Source organism: Megalobrama amblycephala, linkage group LG7 (genome assembly GCF_018812025.1).
Source record: "Megalobrama amblycephala isolate DHTTF-2021 linkage group LG7, ASM1881202v1, whole genome shotgun sequence".
Classification (NCBI taxonomy): domain Eukaryota; kingdom Metazoa; phylum Chordata; class Actinopteri; order Cypriniformes; family Xenocyprididae; genus Megalobrama; species Megalobrama amblycephala.
Genome location: NC_063050.1, coordinates 5658883 through 5678351, shown reverse-complemented (window position 1 = coordinate 5678351; position 19469 = coordinate 5658883). Strand labels below are relative to the sequence as shown.

The window sequence follows — 19469 nt, the reverse complement described above, 5'->3', positions numbered from 1 at the left end:
AACTCTTATAGAAGATGATTTAACTGTGTCTCTGCTGACAGGGTCCAGTTGGACCTCCAGGACTCAATGGACCACCAGGACCACCGGGACTGTCTGTGAGTCTCACGACACTTTAATCTTCAGTTCAGTTTGGGTTTGTTCTGGTGTCACAGCTTCTGTCTGTATCGGTGTGTTTCAGGGATCCATGGGACAAAAAGGATCTAAAGGAAACCAGGTGACACACACAACGAGATTTTGCACAGATTATTTGAGATCACATGTATTAGCCAGCGCTTGAGTTCTCCGTCATGTGTTCCCATTTACATTTATGCATTTAACAGATGCTTTTATTCAAAGCGACTTACAATAGAGGAACTTAGAATTTGTCATAGAGCTCATTCCACCACAGAGGATCAGAGAGGGTGAAGGGTCTGGAAATCAGTCTGTGAGCTCATGAACATTAGCAATACTGAATAACCCATGTGTTTATTTAAGGGCCCTATTGGACCCAGAGGAGATACTGGTCCTGCTGGACCGCCCGGACCTCCAGTAAGTCTATAGTCACCGATGAACACATTTTTAGACTAATAAATGGAACAGAACAAGTGATTGAACAAAACATCTCTGTCCAGGGCTCTCCTGCAGTGGGAATGGTGGCTCCTCCAGCACTGGATGGCCGCGGGAAGAGAAGGAGACATTCGGAAGTGGACGGAGCGGCCGTGGAGGACGGACAGATGCAGGACGAGGAGGCTCAGGAAGAGGAGAAGGACATGGAGGAGGTGTTTGCGTCTCTGGCGTCCATGAGGACAGACGTGGAGGGACTCAGAACTCCGCTGGGCACCTACCACAGTCCCGCCCGCACCTGCAAAGAGCTCTGGATGTGCCACCCTGAGTATCCCGACGGTACGGAGATCCATTCATCTCGTTTTTGAGAATATCTACTTTCACTTTTTCATGTTCGATTTCTGTTTTCTCTGTATGACCTTCGACCTCAGGCGTTTACTGGATTGATCCCAACCAGGGTTGCCATCGAGATGCGTTTAAGGTGTTCTGTAACTTCACAGCAGAAGGTGAAACGTGTCTCCAGCCGCACAGCAGCATACAGTCGGTGAGAACTTCAGTCACACTACACCTGGAAATGAACAGTGTTGGCATGAAGTTATGATGTAAACATTAGAGGAAACTGATGTGTGAATGATGTTTATTGTCACAGGTCCGAATGGCTTCGTGGAGCAAAGAGAAACCAGGAACCTGGTTCAGCCAGTTCAAGAAGGGCTCACAGGTCATTCATTGCTGTCATTATTGTGTTAACTTTAGCCTCTGTCCTCTCATTCACATTCTGTATGTCTGTTTTGTAGTTTTCGTATGTTGATGTGGATGGAAACCCCATTCATATAGTGCAGCTGGGTTTCCTGAAGCTCCTGAGCGCAATGGCCCGCCAGAGCTTCACATACGTGTGTCAGAACTCGGCCGGCTGGCTCGACAGCGCCTCCCTCAGCTACAGACACGCGCTGCGCTTCAGAGGCAGCAACGGAGAGGAGCTGACACAGCAGAACACACATTACATCCAACCCACGCACGACGGCTGTCAGGTACACGCTCGCCTCGTCTCACTGTGAATGACTCAGAATCAACCCATATGAGTGACTCAGTGAATCCTGAATCAGTTTACATAAGTGACTCAGTGAATCCTGAATTACTTCACAGAAATCACTCAGTGAACCCTGAATCAGTTTACATAAGTGACTCAGTGAATCCTGAATCAGTTTACATAGATGACTCAGTGAATCCTGAATAAGTTTACATAGATGACTGAGTGAATCCTGAATCAATTCAAGTGAACAAATCTGTTAATCCTGAATCAGTTCACATAAGTCACTCAGTGAATCCTGAGTCAATCCATATGAATGACTCAGTGAATCCTGAATCAGTTTACATAAGTGATTCAGTTAATTCTGAATCAGTTTAAACAAATCACTTATTGAACCCTGAATCAGTTTACATAGATGACTCAGTTAATCCTGAATCAATTCACATAAGTCACTCAGTGAATCCTGAGTCAATCCATATGAATGACTCAGTGAATCCTGAATCAGTTTACATAAGTGACTCAGTGGATCAATTCAACTGAACGAATCAGTTAATCCTGAATTATGAGTCAATCCATTTGAATGACTTAGTGAATCCTAAATCAGTTTACATAAGTGATTCAGTGAATCATGAATCAGTTCAAACAAATCACTTATTGAACCCTGAATCAGTTCACATAAGTGACTCAGTGAATCCTGAATCAGTTCACACAAATCACTCAGTGAACCCTGAATCAGTTTACATAAGTGACTCAGTTAATCCTGAATCAATTCACATAAATCACTTAGTGAATCCTGAGTCAATACTTATGAATGACTCAGTGAACCCTGAATCAGTTTACATAAGTGACTCAGTTAATCCTAAATCAATTCACATAAGTCACTCAGTGAATCCTGAGTCAATCCATATGAATGACTCAGTGAATCCTGAATCAGTTTACATAAGTGACTCACTGAATCCTGAATTAGTTCACAGAAATCACTCAGTGAACCCTGAATCAGTTTACATAAGTGACTCAGTGAATCCTGAATAAGTTTACATAGATGACTCAGTGAATCCTGAATCAATTCAAGTGAATGAATCAGTTAATCCTGAATCAATTCATATAAGTCACTCAGTGAATCCTGAGTCAATCCATATGAATGACTCAGTGAATCCTGAGTCAATCCATATGAATGACTCAGTGAATCCTGAATCAGTTTACATAAGTGATTCAGTGAATCCCGAATCAGTTCAAACAAATCACTTATTGAACCCTGAATCAGTTTACATAGATGACTCTGTGAATCCTGAATCAATCCATATGAAGGACTCAGTGAATCCTGAATCAGTTTGCATAAGTGACTCAGTGAACCCTGAATCAGTTTACATAGATGACTCTGTGAATCCTGAATCAATGCATATGAATGACTTAGTGAATCCTGAATCAGTTTGCATAAGTGACTCAGTGAACCCTGAATCAGTTTACATAGATGACTCTGTGAATCCTGAATCAATGCATGTGAATGACTCAGTGAATCCTGAATCTCCGTGTTGTTTCTGTCTGTAGTCGCGTTCGGGGCAGGACCGGACCATTCTGGAGGTGGACTCTCCGCAGTCGGAAGTTCTGCCACTCGTGGACGTGGCAGTGACGGATTTCGGGAGCTCGAAACAAAAGTTCGGTTTCAGCGTGGGGAAGGTTTGCTTCAACGGCTAGTCGAGAAAAGACTTTCACAGCGTATATATTTATACATCAGTCCTTCAGGTGCTTGCGTTTGTCTGATAACAGGAAGTCGTGCTTGAAGGGAGATCATGTGACATTATTACACACATCCAGACGCTCTCGTGTTCGGCTGTTTACTGAGATCAGACCTCACAGAGATTCACATTTATGTTGTACTGTTGTTTGAGAGATGTTGATGTATTTTTGTATTTGTTTGTTTGAATGTTTCTTAATCTTGGTGCTACATGAGGCCATATTTGACCTTGTTTACATGATGTAATGAGCGCTATGTGAAACTGGCAGTGCATTCTGGGAAAAGACCCCGCAGCAGCTCCATCCGGCGGGTCGAGAGGACGTCTGGACCGCTTGTTTTTAGTGTTTAATATGGATGAGATTCTCTGACTGTCGTTTTGATAAATATGTTTTGAGGAGAGATTTTTAAATAAAACTATTACTTAATAAACGCACTGGTTTAGGACATGTGATTTACATACACCAATCAGCTCTCATCTCAGCCTGTGTGATTCATCTGATAGAAACAATAACATACTGTGTTTTGTGTAAATATAAACCCTCGGCAACACACAATTTATTAAGGATTATCAGGAAAACATGTCCAGGTCACATTTCAGGCCAGAAAAATAGATTCTACCACTGCAATTCATTTATTTGCTTTATTTATTTATTTTCATTACAGGAATGATTGCGGGAGATCCTTTCCCACCTCTCCTGGTCTCCACCCTCTCTCTCCCTCTCTCTCTCTCTGTCTCTCTCTGTTGTTCTGTTCTGGTCAGCAGTGAATCCGGTGGTTTGGACTCGACTCATCTTATTTCATTTATAATCTGTCAGAGTTTGAGAGTCTCGGATCCACCTGTCGTTTTTGCTTCCACAGCTGATTTTTACAAACTTTCTTCTTTGACGTCAGGACTAACAGCAGGACCGTATTCGGGATTCTCTGTCATTCCCGTGGGTTTGATCGGCAGGACATGAGTGTTCCTCTGCTGAAGGTCGGTGCGGTGTTGAGCACCATGATCATGATCACTAACTGGATGTCCCAGAAGCTGCCGGCGCTGGTGGGACTCGATCAACACTTCGCACGACCCGGAACCTCGGAGAAAATCATCAGCGTATGTACAAAGATTACTGTATTTGTGACTTTGTGTTTGTGCTTTACTGTCTTTTAGAGTTTGAGTGTGTGTGTGTGTGTGTGTGTGTGTGTGTGTGTTGGTCTTTAAACATGAAGTATAGTTTTGAACCGGGAACAGAGACAAACTCGCTGACACACAAACACTCCCACACACACAGTGTGACACTTCCTCTGAGAACTGGAGATCTGCCACTCACCGTTGGCCAGGGCCTGGCATCACCACGGAAACCTCACAGCACCAGCCAGCCAATCAGAGGCAGCAGAACACACAAACTCTGCACCAATCAGCGCATATCAGACGTACGCTACAGCACAGCCAGAAGCAAGGCGTGTCAGTTCCTCTCCGTGTCTCATTCATTTCAAAGACTGAGTCCTCAGGAGGTCGTCATCGAGGCAGGAAAGCCATTTATATTACATTATAAGAATGAAACACAAGCTGCTTTTCTGAAATGAGACAACCTCGATGACAAATGCAACCTCTGGAGGGCGCAGTCTTCAGAATGAGTGTTTTCAGACAGGTTTCCCTGTCCGTCATTGGTCAGTCAGTCAATTAGCCCCGCCCCAAATTCACATGATTGGCTGAGTCAGATATTGTTGGGCAGTTGAATCAATCAGAAGACTCTTTCTCTCTTCAGGAATTAAACTACAGTGATTCTGAACTTTAAACAGATCTGAACATGATTAACTGTGCTGAATGAATTATGGTGTGAAGATCTTTAACACTGAAGGTCAAACGCACAGCATCAGAGGAGTGTGTGTGTGTGTGTCAGCGTGATGTTGGTCCTCTCTGTGTGGGAGTGTGTTTGTGTTTCATACGCCGCTGTGACACACACATGGAGACTCGCAGTAACCGGATCAGAACAGATGGAAACGGCTCGTCTAATTAAAGAGCCCAGCAGAGAGCGTGTGTGTGTGTGTGTGTGTGTGTGTTTTGTACACAAGTGGTGTTATTTTTCACAAGTGCTTCTCATTTGATCTCTGAAACTTCAGGGCACCTGATTCACCTGCTGAACCCGTCTAGGGCTCTGTTTCCACCTGGTGTTAAGATGCGTTTTGGTCGATTGAATCACAAGTGGACGACACTAAATACAGGTGTAAACGGAGAGTAAAATGTTTTGAATTTGTCCACTTTAGACCACTTCCAGAGGTAGTTGAAAACACATTCGAACGGATTGCTTTCATAGTGCAGACGATCATGTGGTCAAATGTGTTCGGACAGCCACTAAAAGAGCCCCTACTCTTCTCCTACTGACCTCTCTAGCCAGACGTGATTTAAACTTTGTCAGACCCAAGTTTAGTTTGAAGATGAAAAACGTACCAAGCTCAATGTGGACATGGGTATGTGTCTCCCTCGTCCATTTGTGATCCAATCGACCAAAACACATCTTAATACAAGCTGGTTTGCTGGTCATTGCTGGTTTAAGATGGTCTCCTAGTCTGTGCCCAAAACCCTGACCAGACTGTTAGACCAGCAAAACCAGCTGAGGCCGGTTTAAAATGTTGTTTAAGCATTAGAAAGTGAATCTTTTCTCTTTTATCCAGCTTATTTTTACATAAGAGAAGAGTGACTTGAATGCACAAGGCTTCCGTTGTCATTAACTTCAGCAGTACACAGCAAAATCCCCAGAGTTAAATCAGCTCTGCTCAGAGAACATATGGTCCCTCTCTACATAGAGTTAAAGTAACACTGAAGCAGAGTTAAAGTTAATGAGATAATATGCTGTTCGTGGAGTTGTTTAATCAGATCTTAAGAGATTTAATGTCTTTTTCCTTCAGTTGAGTTCATCTTAGGCTGTGGCTGGAAGTCAGCTGTAGTTCTTGTGTTTTTCTTCAGTGATTCTGCTTGTTAACAGCAGGTGTTCATCACTAATGCTCAATCATCACTTAACTAATCACTTAATTATCTCATTAACTCTGCTTCAGTGTTACTTTAACACTATATAGAGAGGGACCAGATGTACTCTGAGAAGAGTCGATTGTATTGACGATTTAGTCCCTTGGGGTCAGATTGATCCCAAACTTTTACAGAGCGATCGCATAAGGAAACATACATTTTTTTATATGATAAACTATATATTGTTTTTTTATTATTATTATTTACTTCTATGCATTTATGCTGTGTTTTTGTGGATATTTTGTTTTTTGTTTTTTTACCTATTTACTGCACAATTACTTCACCATATCATAAATTGGCTTATGAAAAATTGATTTTTAATTAATCAGTAAAAAAATCACTTTAATGATGAACTTAATTAAATCTAAATTGTATTTGGACATTGATCTATGTGTTAGGGATAGAATACTACCATCTAGAGGTTTGTGGGAAACTTTAGGAATTAGTAGTTATAGTAAAGAAAGTGCAATGACCACATATATCCAATAGAGGTCAATAGAGACTATATGTTTGTGTTTATGTGTGTGAGTGTATTCAGATTTATTCTGGATTTATTTTTTTGATTTTTTTGACAAATGAAATGAAAAGAAAAGTAAATTTTTTAATTTTCCCATTCATTTTCAATGTGGGGTCAATCTGACCCCGAGGGACTAAATCTGCGATTTCTTTTTTTACACCTTTAGAACATCCAAATCAAGCCCAGATTTTGTGTGCATGTTTAGATAGATTATTTAGCAGAAGTCACAGAGTCTCATTTCATCTGAGATGAAGGGAACACTTTTTAAAAATGAAGGAAACTGTCAGCGAGGTCAGATTGACCACAAGGCCCCATTAAGGGTTAACTCTGGGGATTTTGCTGTGTACAAAAATGAAGTCCATTATGATGCTTTATAATGCAAACTGACACTTGTTATCAAATCATCCTTATTTATCATTATTTTAATGTATTGTTGTAATTATAAACCCAGTAGCGCAAATACCTGACCGTTTGCAGTGCTGCTCTGTGGTGTTTTGATGCTGTAGGATAGAGCTATTGACCCGAGGCTGAAGAAGTGACACTGGTTGTGTGTTGTTCTCTGGTCCCGTCAGGTGTCGTATCCCGGCGAGGACGAGGGCTGGCAGGTGTACGGCTCCGTGCGGGGCAAGTGCGTCTGCTCCATCATGACTCCCGCTCAGGGCGCCTGCGACGGAGACCCTCGACACTGCCGTCTGCAGCAGCTCTCCGATCACGTGAGGATCAGACAGGGTTCAGAGCGTTACACACACTGACACACGTCACCCCATCATCTGTGTGTGTGTGTGTGGCAGGTGCTGAACGTCTCTCAGTACATGGAGCTCCTGAACCAGCGCACGGCTCAAGATCTTCAGCAGCTGAGAGACTCGGAGACGCTGCTGGACGCGCTGGAGACCAGATTAAAAACAGCCCATGACGATCCTCACAGCGTGACCACCAAGAGCCTGCAGGTGACACACACTCGACCTCTGACCCCTAAACCAACCCTCACACGAACATCATTAGATTTAAAGACAAACATCACTTTTGAACGTGTGGCGACGCACAGATTTGATTCGATTCAATTAGACATGTGACGGTATCAAATTTTCATGTTGCGATTAATTGCTGAAGCTTTTATCACGGTATTATCACGGTATTGAAATAAGTTGCAAAAAAGTGTTGTCATACTATAACAGGTTTAAGAACTCTTTTTGTAATAACAAAAATAACTCTGAATGTTTAAATACAATAATACACAAATATATAAAGTAAAATTTTCAAACAGATTAAAGTGCAAAATAATTAGACTATAAGGAACAACAGGAAACTCTTTACAATAAGGTCTCATTATTTAATGCATTAACTAAGATTGCGGTTTCTGGGGTAACCGCTGCATTTCTGCTGTTCCATCTGCTGTCAGAGAGTGAACGTGCACTTTCATTCAGCGCGTCTCCTTCACTCGCTCCGCCATGTACTTCTCAGAATACAGCGGTGTTGTGCATTTTATACGGTTGATGGGGAAAGTATTCTTTTATGCATTATAACAATTTTAATAATAAATTATTATTTACGGTATTTTGAAGTGCCCACGATAACAATATCGTGCATATTCATTATCGTGATATATCGCATTACCGAATATCGGCACAAGTTTAGATTCGATATTGATTAATTTGTAATCTCCACAGGAGCTGCGCTGGAGCGTGTCTCAGTGTCGCCCCCTGCGGGTGCTGCTGGGTCGGTTGCGGGCGGATGCGGGGCAGCTGGAGTCTCTGAAGGAGGAGCTGGAGAAACTCAAGTACTCTCTGTCCGTCCTGCAGGAACACTTCACTCTCCGTCACTATCAGCGTCTGCAGCAGCGCGCGTCAGTCCTGCAGCAGCACCTGCACACCTGCTCCAGCCAGCTGGGTATCTGCTGAACGCTTGAGCACACGACACACGCTTTCATCTGAAGCAGCTTACATTAATTCACCTGGGAATCGAACCCATGACCCTGCTCCACTGTTACAGTGTGTGTGTGTGTGTGTGTGTGTGTTGTCAGGTTGTGGCAGGTTGACGGGTATCAGCGCTCCGCTCACCGTCAGATCTTCAGGCTCACGCTTCGGATCATGGATGATGGACACTGTGATTGACAGCTCAGACAATCGTGTATGTAAAAGATCTGATCAGACACACACATGTCTAGAAACACTTTTAAAATGAGGTTTCCTCATAAATCCAGGTTTTCCAAAGTTGTAAGAATCCTGGTTCTTCATATTCACGAAGAAAGATCTTGATTTTTACCTGTTTAGCTTATTATAAAGGCCACACCCTTGTGTGTGTGTGTGTGTAGGTGTGGGTGATGGATGGGTATTTGAAGGGCAGGCGTCTGGTGGAGTATCAGTCGCTCGGTGACTTCGCTAGTGGACAGAACTTTATCGTCCATCATCTTCCTCACCCGTGGGCAGGTATGAAGGAATCTATCTATCTATCTATCTGAATATCTATCTATCGTTCTATATCTATCTATCTATCTATCTATCTATCTATCTATCTATCTATCTATCTATCTATCTATCTGTCTATCTATCTATCTATCTATCTATCTATCTGAATATCTATCTATCTATCTATCTATCTATCTATCTATCTATCTATCTATCTATCTATCTATCTATCTTTCTAAAGTCACCTTTATTCATGTACAGTGAACAGCAGTGGTCCCAGTACTGAGCCTTGAGGTACTCCACACTGAACTGTCTGTCTTGCGAATAAAAGTCCTGATCTATGAGATGAAATCTGTTTTATGCTGTAATTCCTTCAGTGAAGTGTGTGTGTGTCTCTCAGGTACGGGTCACGTGGTGTATAACGGCTCTCTGTACTACAACAAACACCACAGTAACGTGTTGGTCCGCTATCACCTGGCGTCCGGCGGCGTGCAGCAGCAGCGGTCGCTCCATCACGCCGGATTCAACAACACCTTCCCGTACTCGTGGGGCGGCTCGTCCGACATCGACCTCATGGCCGACGAGATGGGCCTGTGGGCCGTCTACACCTCTATCGCCCACGGTGGGAACATGGTGCTCAGCCGCCTCCATCCCGACACCCTGGAGGTGGAGCGCTCCTGGGACACGGGCTTCCCCAAGCGCAGCGCCGGCGAGTCCTTCCTGATCTGCGGCACGCTTTACGTCACCAACTCGCACCTGGCCGGCGCTAAAGTCCACTACACCTTCCACACGGCCACGGCGTCGTACGAGTACACGGACATCGCCTTCCATAACCAGTACTCGCACATCTCCATGCTGGACTACAACCCGCGCACGAGGGCGCTGTACACCTGGAACAACGGACACCAGGTGCTGTACGACCTCACGCTGCTGCACTTCATCAGGACGGCCGACGACGCCTGGGACGCGGAAACACCACACACTGACTAACCTCAGACACAGAGAGAGATCATGTGACTGATGATTCTGCATGACTGATGCATGTGAAGCCGTCTTATTGATCTGATTTCCTCTGCTAAAAGAAGTGGAAAAATGCGTCTTCAGGTTCTGAAAGGTCCATTGTGAGGAAAAAAAAACTAACAAATGTTATGAGTTGTGTATGTTCATGTCTGTAAAAACCGAACAAATAAAAAAAATACATGTATCAGGTGTTGTCGTTTTTTTTTTTTTTTTTGTATTTATACACAAAAAACTGTGAATTATTATGGTAATTTACATATTTATTAAATGAAACAGACAATTTGTAAAGCAAAAATCCACCAACATGAAACTAGAATATTAAGATATTAAGAATATTAAGATCTATCTATCTATCTATCTATCTATCTATCTATCTATCTATCTATCTACTATGCTATATCTATCTATCTATCATTCTATATCTATCTATCTATCATTCTCTATCTATCTATCTATCTATTATGCTATATCTATGTCTATCTATCTATCTATCATTCTCTATCTATTTATCTATCTATCTATCTATCTATCTATCTATCTATCTATCTATCTATCTATCTATCTATCTATCATTCTATATCTATCTATCTATCTATCTATCTATCTATCTATCTATCTTTCTATATCTATCTTTCTATATCTATCTATCTATCTATCTATCTAGTCAAGTCACCTTTATTCACCTTTATCAAACAAATAAAAAAAATGTTCTTGTTTTTTGTGTTTATATACAAAAACTGAATTATGATAACTTACATATTTATTAAATGAAACAGACAATTTGTAAAGCAAAAAAATATTTATTGTATATTTATTTTTTATAATATATTTAATATAAAAATATTTTACATTTAATTTATTGTTATTTTAGTATCATTGCGATAATCTTATAGGTATTTAAATATTTTAAATTAGATTTTAGGTTGTATTTCACGTTTCATTTCATCTGAAATATTTTAGAACTTGCATAACTAGAAAAAATATATTCAGAAAATGTATAAAAGATTTTATTAATTTACATGACTTTTCCAGGTTTATACAACAATTTTAATTCTTCAAAGGAACAAATCTGAATTAAATTAAGAAATATCTTGATTATTAGTTGTTTCAGTGCTCGTTTCAAATCATTTTAAGTCATCTTGAGGAAGTCTGCTGGTTTGTTAAATGTAAAAACATTCCCTCCCCTGAGCTGAGCATGCGCGGTCCGCAGTGACGTCACAGCGGTGCATCACGGGAGTTGTAGTCGTTGGGTTCTTCCTGTTCTTTGACTGCGGGAGTGAGTTGAGTTCAGTTTCACTGTTTTGAATCGAGAAAAACTTCATACCCAACAGCCTGTAAGTACTGAGTTCCGCCTTATTTATTCAGTAAAGTTACTTATAACCAGGTTAAAGTTTAAATGCGGATGTTAATGCTGATTAAATCGTGAGTTTGAAACTAATTAAACAATAAGAGGATCTGCGCTGCGTCGAGCTGATAAACATCTGGCAAACCATCAATATTACACATATTAACAGTGTCACTGACTGACAGACGTGAGATATATTCTTTCTTTCTCTCTCTCTGATCATGGAGAGTTTGTGTTGACGGTTTGACATCACGTGATCGGTGAGGAGTGTGATGAAGGAGCTCATCATCATCAGTAATGATGTGTCTGTCTGTCTGTCTGTAGATGTCTGCGTTCGAGTCCTCTAGCGCCTCCAGCAGGGCCATCACTGCAGTGGCCTGGGCGTCTAACGCCACCACCTGCCCCAGCCATTTCACGCTGGTAAACACCCACACCTGAGGTCACATGGTCAGATCCGCCTCTGGTGCCCATATGATGTCATTAACCATGTGTGCGTATGTTTAGATCAGTCTGACTGAAGATGGAGCCTCCGCTAACTTCATCCGAGGGTTTGCGATCAAGTCAGTAGGATTGTTCCTGTGTTACAGTAAGGTGAGACGCACGTGTTAAAGGGTTAATTCACTCGCCCGTCTGTCCATCAGCATCACACTCACTCTCTCTCTCTCTCAGGATCTGTCCGGTGGGATGGTTGTGGCGGATGTGCAGTTGATTTCGGATAAAGAGACGATTCCTCATGGATACTGCTACATCCCAGAATACCTGGAGCCCAGTAAGACAGTTCATGTGACAGATATGTGTGTATGTCTCTTCTGACAGGCTCTGTAAACAGTGTGTGTGTGTGTGTGTGTGTGTACAGAGGCGTCTGTCGGGAAGAAGAAGCGCATCTGTGTGCGGATCGTTCCAGTGGGAAGCGTCACGATGGCTGTTCTGGATCTCAAACTGACGGCCAAGAACAAGACCATGGTGCAGCAGTACACCTGCCTGGGGTGAGACGACACATCGTCATATCGAGATATAAAAATGATATGTATCGCTGATATAAATGATATGATTAATGAGATTAATCGAGCAGTTTAATAAGCCAAATCCAAGTCTTCTGAGAAGACACGACGGCTGACCAGATTTACTCCATACTGTAGTAGACATGGACATTCACATGCTTGTGTGACGCGAAAACAACACGCGAGGGAGTAACCATTCACAGTCACTATGACAGATCCAGCGAATGAAGGTTTATGGAGTTTCAGTGACATTACTACATTAAACTACTTTAAATGTAACCCCTCCTGTTCGAACCGCCCGCTCTAAGTGGGACTCGAACCCGGGTACGCTGGCATAGTAGGCGGGCCCTCTAACAAGACCGCATCGTCTATCGTCAGTCGCTAGAGCGCCTCTTGAGGTCAGGGGAGTGAGGTTTACATGCACAGCTCTTACTGGCCTACGTCCATTACATATAATGTTGAATATAATGTGTAATAATGCAATGGTGAATATTTGTGGGTCCTGATAATGCCAAATGTTTCATTTTACCAGTAAAAAGAGCCTGCATTATTTATGTAGTCGGCTTAACACCTCTACGCCACACTGTTCAGCGTTTCTCCAGTCAGTGCTCTGGTTCTGGAGTCAGACGCTCTGTACACTGGTTCTTGCGCTCTGGTTCTGGAGTCAGAGGTTCTGGGCTGTGTTCATCTGCAGTGTCTGTGTCACAGGGACATGAATGGCTTCGTGGTGTGGTGTCTGAAGGGCCCGTTCTCCACCCCGGCGCCTCAGGCCAAGCCTCGCAGTATCAGTCTGGACATGCGCAGTCTGTCTCTGGATGGAGTCGGACCCCCGCTGCCTCTCAAACCCAGGTACGTCCTCACACAGCATTAGCATGATGGGAGCAGATTGTGAGAACACTGAAGCCAAATCTACAGTCTCACGCGTCACAAACAGACTCCAGCGTTTGGATCATTTGACTGCTAAATTAGACTGATGCAAATCAGCTGTAAATCGAGAGCAGCGTGTTCAGTCAAAACATCACTGGATTGGCAGCTTTACAGCACCTTCAGCGCTTCAGTGTTTGATCTCGCTGCAGACTAGTGCTGACTGACAACCTGCAAGCCTTGGGGGGGTTCCAGGTGGTTGTTAGGGTGTTGTGGGTTTTGTGATATTTGGGTTTTAGGATATTTATTGTAGTGGCTAGGGCATTGATATGTGGTTTCTAAGGTGTTCCAGATGGTTGATGGGGTGTTGCTATGTGGGTTTGTTTGGGGTGATTGATAGAACGTTGCTATGTGGTTTCTAGAGTATTTTGGGTGGTTGCTAGTGTGTTGCTATGTGGGTTTTAGGGTGTTTGAAGTTGCAGCTAGGGCATTGATTTATGGATTTCTGAGGTGTTCCGGGTGGTTGCTAGGGTGTTGTTATGTGGGTTTTAAGATGTTTAGGGTTGTGGCTAGGGCATTGATTTATGGTTTCTAAGGTGTTCCGGGTGGTTGCTAGGGTGTTGCTATGTGGGTTTTAGGAAATTTAGGGTTGCAGCTAGGGCATTGATTTATGGATTTCTGAGGTGTTCCGGGTGGTTGCTAGGGTGTTGTTATGTGGGTTTTAAGATGTTTAGGGTTGTGGCTAGGGCATTGATTTATGGTTTCTAAGGTGTTCCGGGTGGTTGCTAGGGTGTTGCTATGTGGGTTTTAGGAAATTTAGGGTTGCAGCTAGGGCATTGATTTATGGATTTCTGAGGTGTTCCGGGTGGTTGCTAGGGTGTTGTTATGTGGGTTTTAAGATGTTTAGGGTTGTGGCTAGGGCATTGATTTATGGTTTCTAAGGTGTTCCGGGTGGTTGCTAGGGTGTTGCTATGTGGGTTTTAGGAAATTTAGCGTTGTGGCTAGGGCATTGATTTATGGATTTCTGAGGTGCTCCGGGTGGTTGCTAGGGTGTTGTTATGTGGGTTTTAAGATGTTTAGGGTTGTGGCTAGGGCATTGATTTATGGTTTCTAAGGTGTTCCGGGTGGTTGCTAGAGTGTTGCTATGTGGGTTTTAGGATATTTAGGGTTGTGGCTAGGGCATTGATTTATGGATTTCTAAGGTGTTCCAGGTGGTTGCTAAGGTGTTGCTATGTGCGTTTTAGGGTGTTTGAGGTTGCAGCTAGGGCATTGATTTATGGATTTCTAAGGTGTTCTGGGTGGTTGCTAGGGTGTTGCTATGTGGGTTTTAGGATATTTAGGGTTGTGGCTAGGGCATTGATTTATGGATTTCTAAGGTGTTCTGGGTGGTTGCTAGGGTGTTGCTATGTGGGTTTTAGGATATTTAGGGTTGTGGCTAGGGTATTGATTTATGGATTTCTAAGGCAGTGTTTCTCAACTCCAGTCCTCGGGACCCACTGCTCTGCACATTTTGTATGTATCCCTTATTTAACACACCTGATTTAGATCATCAGCTCATTAGGAGAGTCTGCATGAACTGAATTGAGTGTGTCATATAAGAGAGACATACAAAATGTGCAGAGCAGTGGGTCCCGAGGACTGGAGTTGAGAACCACTGTTCTAAGGTGTTCCAGGTGGTTGCTAGGGTGTTGCTATGTGCGTTTTAGGGTGTTTGAGGTTGCAGCTAGGGCATTGATTTATGGATTTCTAAGGTGTTCCGGGTGGTTGCTGGGGTGTTGCTATGTGGGTTTTAGGATATTTAGGGTTGTGGCTAGGGCATTGATTTATGGATTTCTAAGGTGTTCCAGGTGGTTGCTAGGGTGTTGCTATGTGCGTTTTAGGGTGTTTGAGGTTGCAGCTAGGGCATTGATTTATGGATTTCTAAGGTGTTCCAGGTGGTTGCTAAGGTGTTGCTATGTGCGTTTTAGGGTGTTTGAGGTTGCAGCTAGGGCATTGATTTATGGATTTCTAAGGTGTTCCGGGTGGTTGCTGGGGTGTTGCTATGTGGGTTTTAGGATATTTAGGGTTGTGGCTAGGGCATTGATTTATGGATTTCTAAGGTGTTCCATGTGGTTGCTAGGGTGTTGCTATGTGGGTTTTAGGGTGTCTGAGGTTGCAGCTAGGGCATTGATTTATGGATTTCTAAGGTGTTCTGGGTGGTTGCTAGGGTGTTGCTATGTGGGTTTTAGGATATTTAGGGTTGTGGCTAGGGCATTGATTTATGGATTTCTAAGGTGTTCCAGGTGGTTGCTAGGGTGTTGCTATGTGGGTTTTAGGGTGTTTGAAGTTGCAGCTAGGGCATTGATTTATGGATTTCTAAGGTGTTCTGGGTGGTTGCTAGGGTGTTGCTATGTGGGTTTTAGGGTGTTTGAGGTTGCAGCTAGGGCATTGATTTATGGATTTCTAAGGTGTTCTGGGTGGTTGCTAGGGTATTGCTATGTGGGTTTTAGGATATTTAGGGTTGCAGCTAGGGCATTGATTTATGGATTTCTAAGGTGTTCTGGGTGGTTGCTAGGGTATTGCTATGTGGGTTTTAGGATATTTAGGGTTGTGGCTAGGGCATTGATTTATGGATTTATAAGCTATTCCAGGTGGTTGCTAGGTTGTTGCTATGTGGGTTTTAGGGTGTTTGAGGTTGCAGCTAGGGCATTGATTTATGGTTTCTATGGTGTTCCGGGTGGTTGCTAGGGTGTTGCTATGTGGGTTTTAAGATGTTTAGGGTTGTGGCTAGGGCATTGATTTATGGTTGCTAAGGTGTTCCGGGTGGTTGCTAGGGTGTTGCTATGTGGGTTTTAGGATATTTAGGGTTGTGGCTAGGGCATTGATTTATGGATTTATAAGCTATTCCAGGTGGTTGCTAGGTTGTTGCTATGTGGGTTTTAGGGTGTTTGAGGTTGCAGCTAGGGCATTGATTTATGGTTTCTATGGTGTTCCGGGTGGTTGCTAGGGTGTTGCTATGTGGGTTTTAAGATGTTTAGGGTTGTGGCTAGGGCATTGATTTATGGTTGCTAAGGTGTTCCGGGTGGTTGCTAGGGTGTTGCTATGTGGGTTTTAGGATATTTAAGGTTGTGGCTAGGGCATTGATTTATGGATTTCTAAGCTATTCCAGGTGGTTGCTAGGGTGTTGCTATGTGGGTTTTAGGGTGTTTGAGGTTGCAGCTAGGGCATTGATTTATGGATTTCTAAGGTGTTCTGGGTGGTTGCTAGGGTATTGCTATGTGGGTTTTAGGATATTTAGGGTTGTGGCTAGGGCATTGATTTATGGATTTATAAGCTATTCCAGGTGGTTGCTAGGTTGTTGCTATGTGGGTTTTAGGGTGTTTGAGGTTGCAGCTAGGGCATTGATTTATGGTTTCTATGGTGTTCCGGGTGGTTGCTAGGGTGTTGCTATGTGGGTTTTAGGATATTTAGGGTTGTGGCTAGGGCATTGATTTATGGATTTCTAAGCTATTCCAGGTGGTTGCTAGGGTGTTGCTATGTGGGTTTTAAGATGTTTAGGGTTGTGGCTAGGGCATTGATTTATGGTTGCTAAGGTGTTCCGGGTGGTTGCTAGGGTGTTGCTATGTGGGTTTTAGGATATTTAAGGTTGTGGCTAGGGCATTGATTTATGGATTTCTAAGCTATTCCAGGTGGTTGCTAGGGTGTTGCTATGTGGGTTTTAGGGTGTTTGAAGTTGCAGCTAGGGCATTGATTTATGGATTTCTGAGGTGTTCTGGGTGGTTGCTAGGGTGTTACTATGTAGGTTTTAGGGTGTTTGGGGTTGCAGCTAGAGCATTTCTTTGTTGTTTTCTCCTTCTGACTGTCTGTTTCCATAGCAACCCTCCCGATATCCCACCGAAATTCAGCCGTCGGCGCAGTAAGCTTGACGTGACCAACCAGACGGAGGGAGTGTATGACAGCGGTAACCATAGCAACATCTATGGTATCACAGGTACAGCAGCAGACAAACTAACCTCATCATCATTTCATCTCTGTCCTGTATATACCATCATATACACATAATTCTATCATGTCACTCATAATGTTGGTTATCATCATTTGTAAATAATTATGTAAACAGAAGACTGACACATGACCTCTTCACGTGTGATATGAGTACAAACATGTGACTCGCTGTTGTTTATGTTTCTTCTCAGCAATGGATGGTGTTCCTTTCACTCTACACCCCAAGTTTGATTCTCAGTCAAACACAAAGGTCAGAGGTCACTGCATCACTCATTAACATGCATTCATCTGGCCATTATGACAGGGCGATCAGGGTGTGAAGTACATCTGATGAAATATTGATATGAGTGTAAATTATTTTATTATGTGAGGAGAAAGAGAGGCTTCAAAGTTGCTAGTTAATCTTCAAAATCAACCATTAACCAATCACAATGAAGTGTTCAGTGGCAGTGACCTGTGATGTGTGTCCATCAGGTGTCTGCTAGCACATTGAGTGACATCCGGATCAAATCCGTGCAGGACATTGAGAATGAGGTGAGATCCGTTCAGTTCAGACACTTTATTGCTGTTTTCATTCTGATTCTTACTGTATGAGAAATTAGTATTGCTGTACAGTTGTAAGACATGATTTTGAAACAATGTGGGTGACTTTTATTTTGAAATGTGCTTTTGTATCACTGTATTTCTGTGTGGTTGAGCAGATTTGAATGACAGATTGTTTCTCTGCAGTATAACTACACGTTTGCAGTGGAAGAACTGGCAGCGAAGAGAATCCGTCCGTCGCTCTCCTGAAAGCTCTTTCTTTCATCAGATCATAGTGGTTTTCTTCCAATGATCTGTGAAATCACACCTTGAAATGATGATTCTGGTGTTATGATCATGTATTAGATCTTTCTCACACTGGTTCTGGCTGCTCTCTCTCTCTCTCTCTCTCTCTCTCTCTCTCTCTGTTTCTTGTCTGGGTTTGTTGAACATGAAGGATTTTCTGCATCCAAACACATTATGTACATGTGTTTATATATATATATTACAGCTTCACGTGTTTCTACGAAACACTGACAGGCGAATCTAAGTGCTTCTCGACAGAGATATGTATGTTATGTTATTTTAAAAGGCCAAAATGTTTTTGAGCTGTAGTTGGTATTTAAACAGTGTGTTTACACTACTATTTATCTTATAAAATATGTTTGTACGGTTACAAATGTGGGGACCAAAAATGTTCTTGTATTCTCTGTTTATACTCTTACATATATCATACTATGGTGCTCTGTGAGATCGTCTTTGTACTCTGCTAAAATGATGTCTTTTTGTGGAATTTTAATAAAAATGATTTTTTAAATCAGATTTTGACTGAATATATTTGCAGATACACAAAGCAAATGAAAATTTAAAGGGTTAGTTCACCCAAAAATGAAAATAATGTCATTAATTACTCTCCCTCATGTCGTTCCACACCCGTAAGACCTTCGTTGATCTTCTGAGCACAAATTAAGATATTTTTGATGAAATCCAATGGCTCAGTGAGGCCAGCATAGCCAGCAATGACATTTCCTCTCTCAAGATCCATTAATGTACTAAAAACATATTTAAATCAGTTCATGTGAGTACAGTGGTTCAATATTAATATTATAAAGCCACGAGAATATTTTTGGTGCGCCAAAAAAACAAAATAACGGCTTATATAGTGATGGCCGATTTCAAAACAGTGCTTCAGGAAGCTTCGGAGCGTTATGAATCTTTTGTGTCGAATCAGCGGTTCAAAGCGCCAAAGTCACGTGATTTCAGCAGTTTGGCGGTTTGACTCACGATCCGAATCATGATTTGACACGCTGATTCATAACGCTCCGAAGCTTCATGAAGCAGTGTTTTGAAATCGGACATCGCTAAATAAGTCGTTATTTTGTTTTTTTTTGGCGAAGCAAAAATATTCTCGTGGCTTTATAATATTAATATTGAACCACATACTCACATGAACTGATTTAAATAAGTTTTTAGTGCATTAGGATCTTGAGAGAGGAAAT

General features: G+C 42.4%; 3 protein-coding genes across 4 annotated transcripts in view; all 3 read left to right on the top strand.

The window, feature by feature from the left end:
• Positions 1 to 3735, top strand: part of col5a3b (collagen, type V, alpha 3b) — a 34529-nt gene extending 30794 nt beyond the window's left edge. The window contains exons 58-65 of the mRNA XM_048195684.1: positions 42 to 95; positions 179 to 214; positions 475 to 528; positions 612 to 882; positions 975 to 1087; positions 1193 to 1261; positions 1338 to 1571; positions 3119 to 3735. Coding sequence (XP_048051641.1) covers positions 42 to 95; positions 179 to 214; positions 475 to 528; positions 612 to 882; positions 975 to 1087; positions 1193 to 1261; positions 1338 to 1571; positions 3119 to 3265 — 978 coding nt within the window. The 3' untranslated portion in view covers positions 3266 to 3735. The remainder of the gene's footprint in view (positions 1 to 41; positions 96 to 178; positions 215 to 474; positions 529 to 611; positions 883 to 974; positions 1088 to 1192; positions 1262 to 1337; positions 1572 to 3118) is intronic.
• A 133-nt stretch (positions 3736 to 3868) lies between these two features.
• Positions 3869 to 10438, top strand: olfm2b (olfactomedin 2b). Its single transcript, XM_048195685.1, has 7 exons — positions 3869 to 4398; positions 7402 to 7542; positions 7621 to 7776; positions 8497 to 8716; positions 8850 to 8956; positions 9141 to 9255; positions 9635 to 10438. Exons 1-7 carry the CDS (start codon positions 4258 to 4260, stop codon positions 10222 to 10224), a joined length of 1470 nt encoding a protein of 489 aa, XP_048051642.1. The 5' UTR covers positions 3869 to 4257; the 3' UTR covers positions 10225 to 10438.
• A 993-nt stretch (positions 10439 to 11431) lies between these two features.
• mvb12a (multivesicular body subunit 12A) lies at positions 11432 to 18790 on the top strand. Of its 2 annotated transcripts, none has more exons than XM_048195682.1 (10): positions 11432 to 11588; positions 11924 to 12019; positions 12104 to 12190; positions 12269 to 12368; positions 12456 to 12585; positions 13309 to 13449; positions 17319 to 17434; positions 17640 to 17698; positions 17923 to 17982; positions 18178 to 18790. In XM_048195682.1, the coding sequence occupies exons 2-10, from the start codon at positions 11924 to 11926 to the stop codon at positions 18238 to 18240; spliced, it is 852 nt and encodes a 283-aa protein (XP_048051639.1). In that variant the 5' UTR covers positions 11432 to 11588; the 3' UTR covers positions 18241 to 18790. The 2 variants fall into 2 exon arrangements, with proteins under 2 accessions (XP_048051639.1, XP_048051640.1); XM_048195683.1 differs by lacking the exon at positions 11432 to 11588 and adding an exon at positions 11618 to 11786.
• The last annotated feature ends 679 nt before the right edge of the window (positions 18791 to 19469 follow it).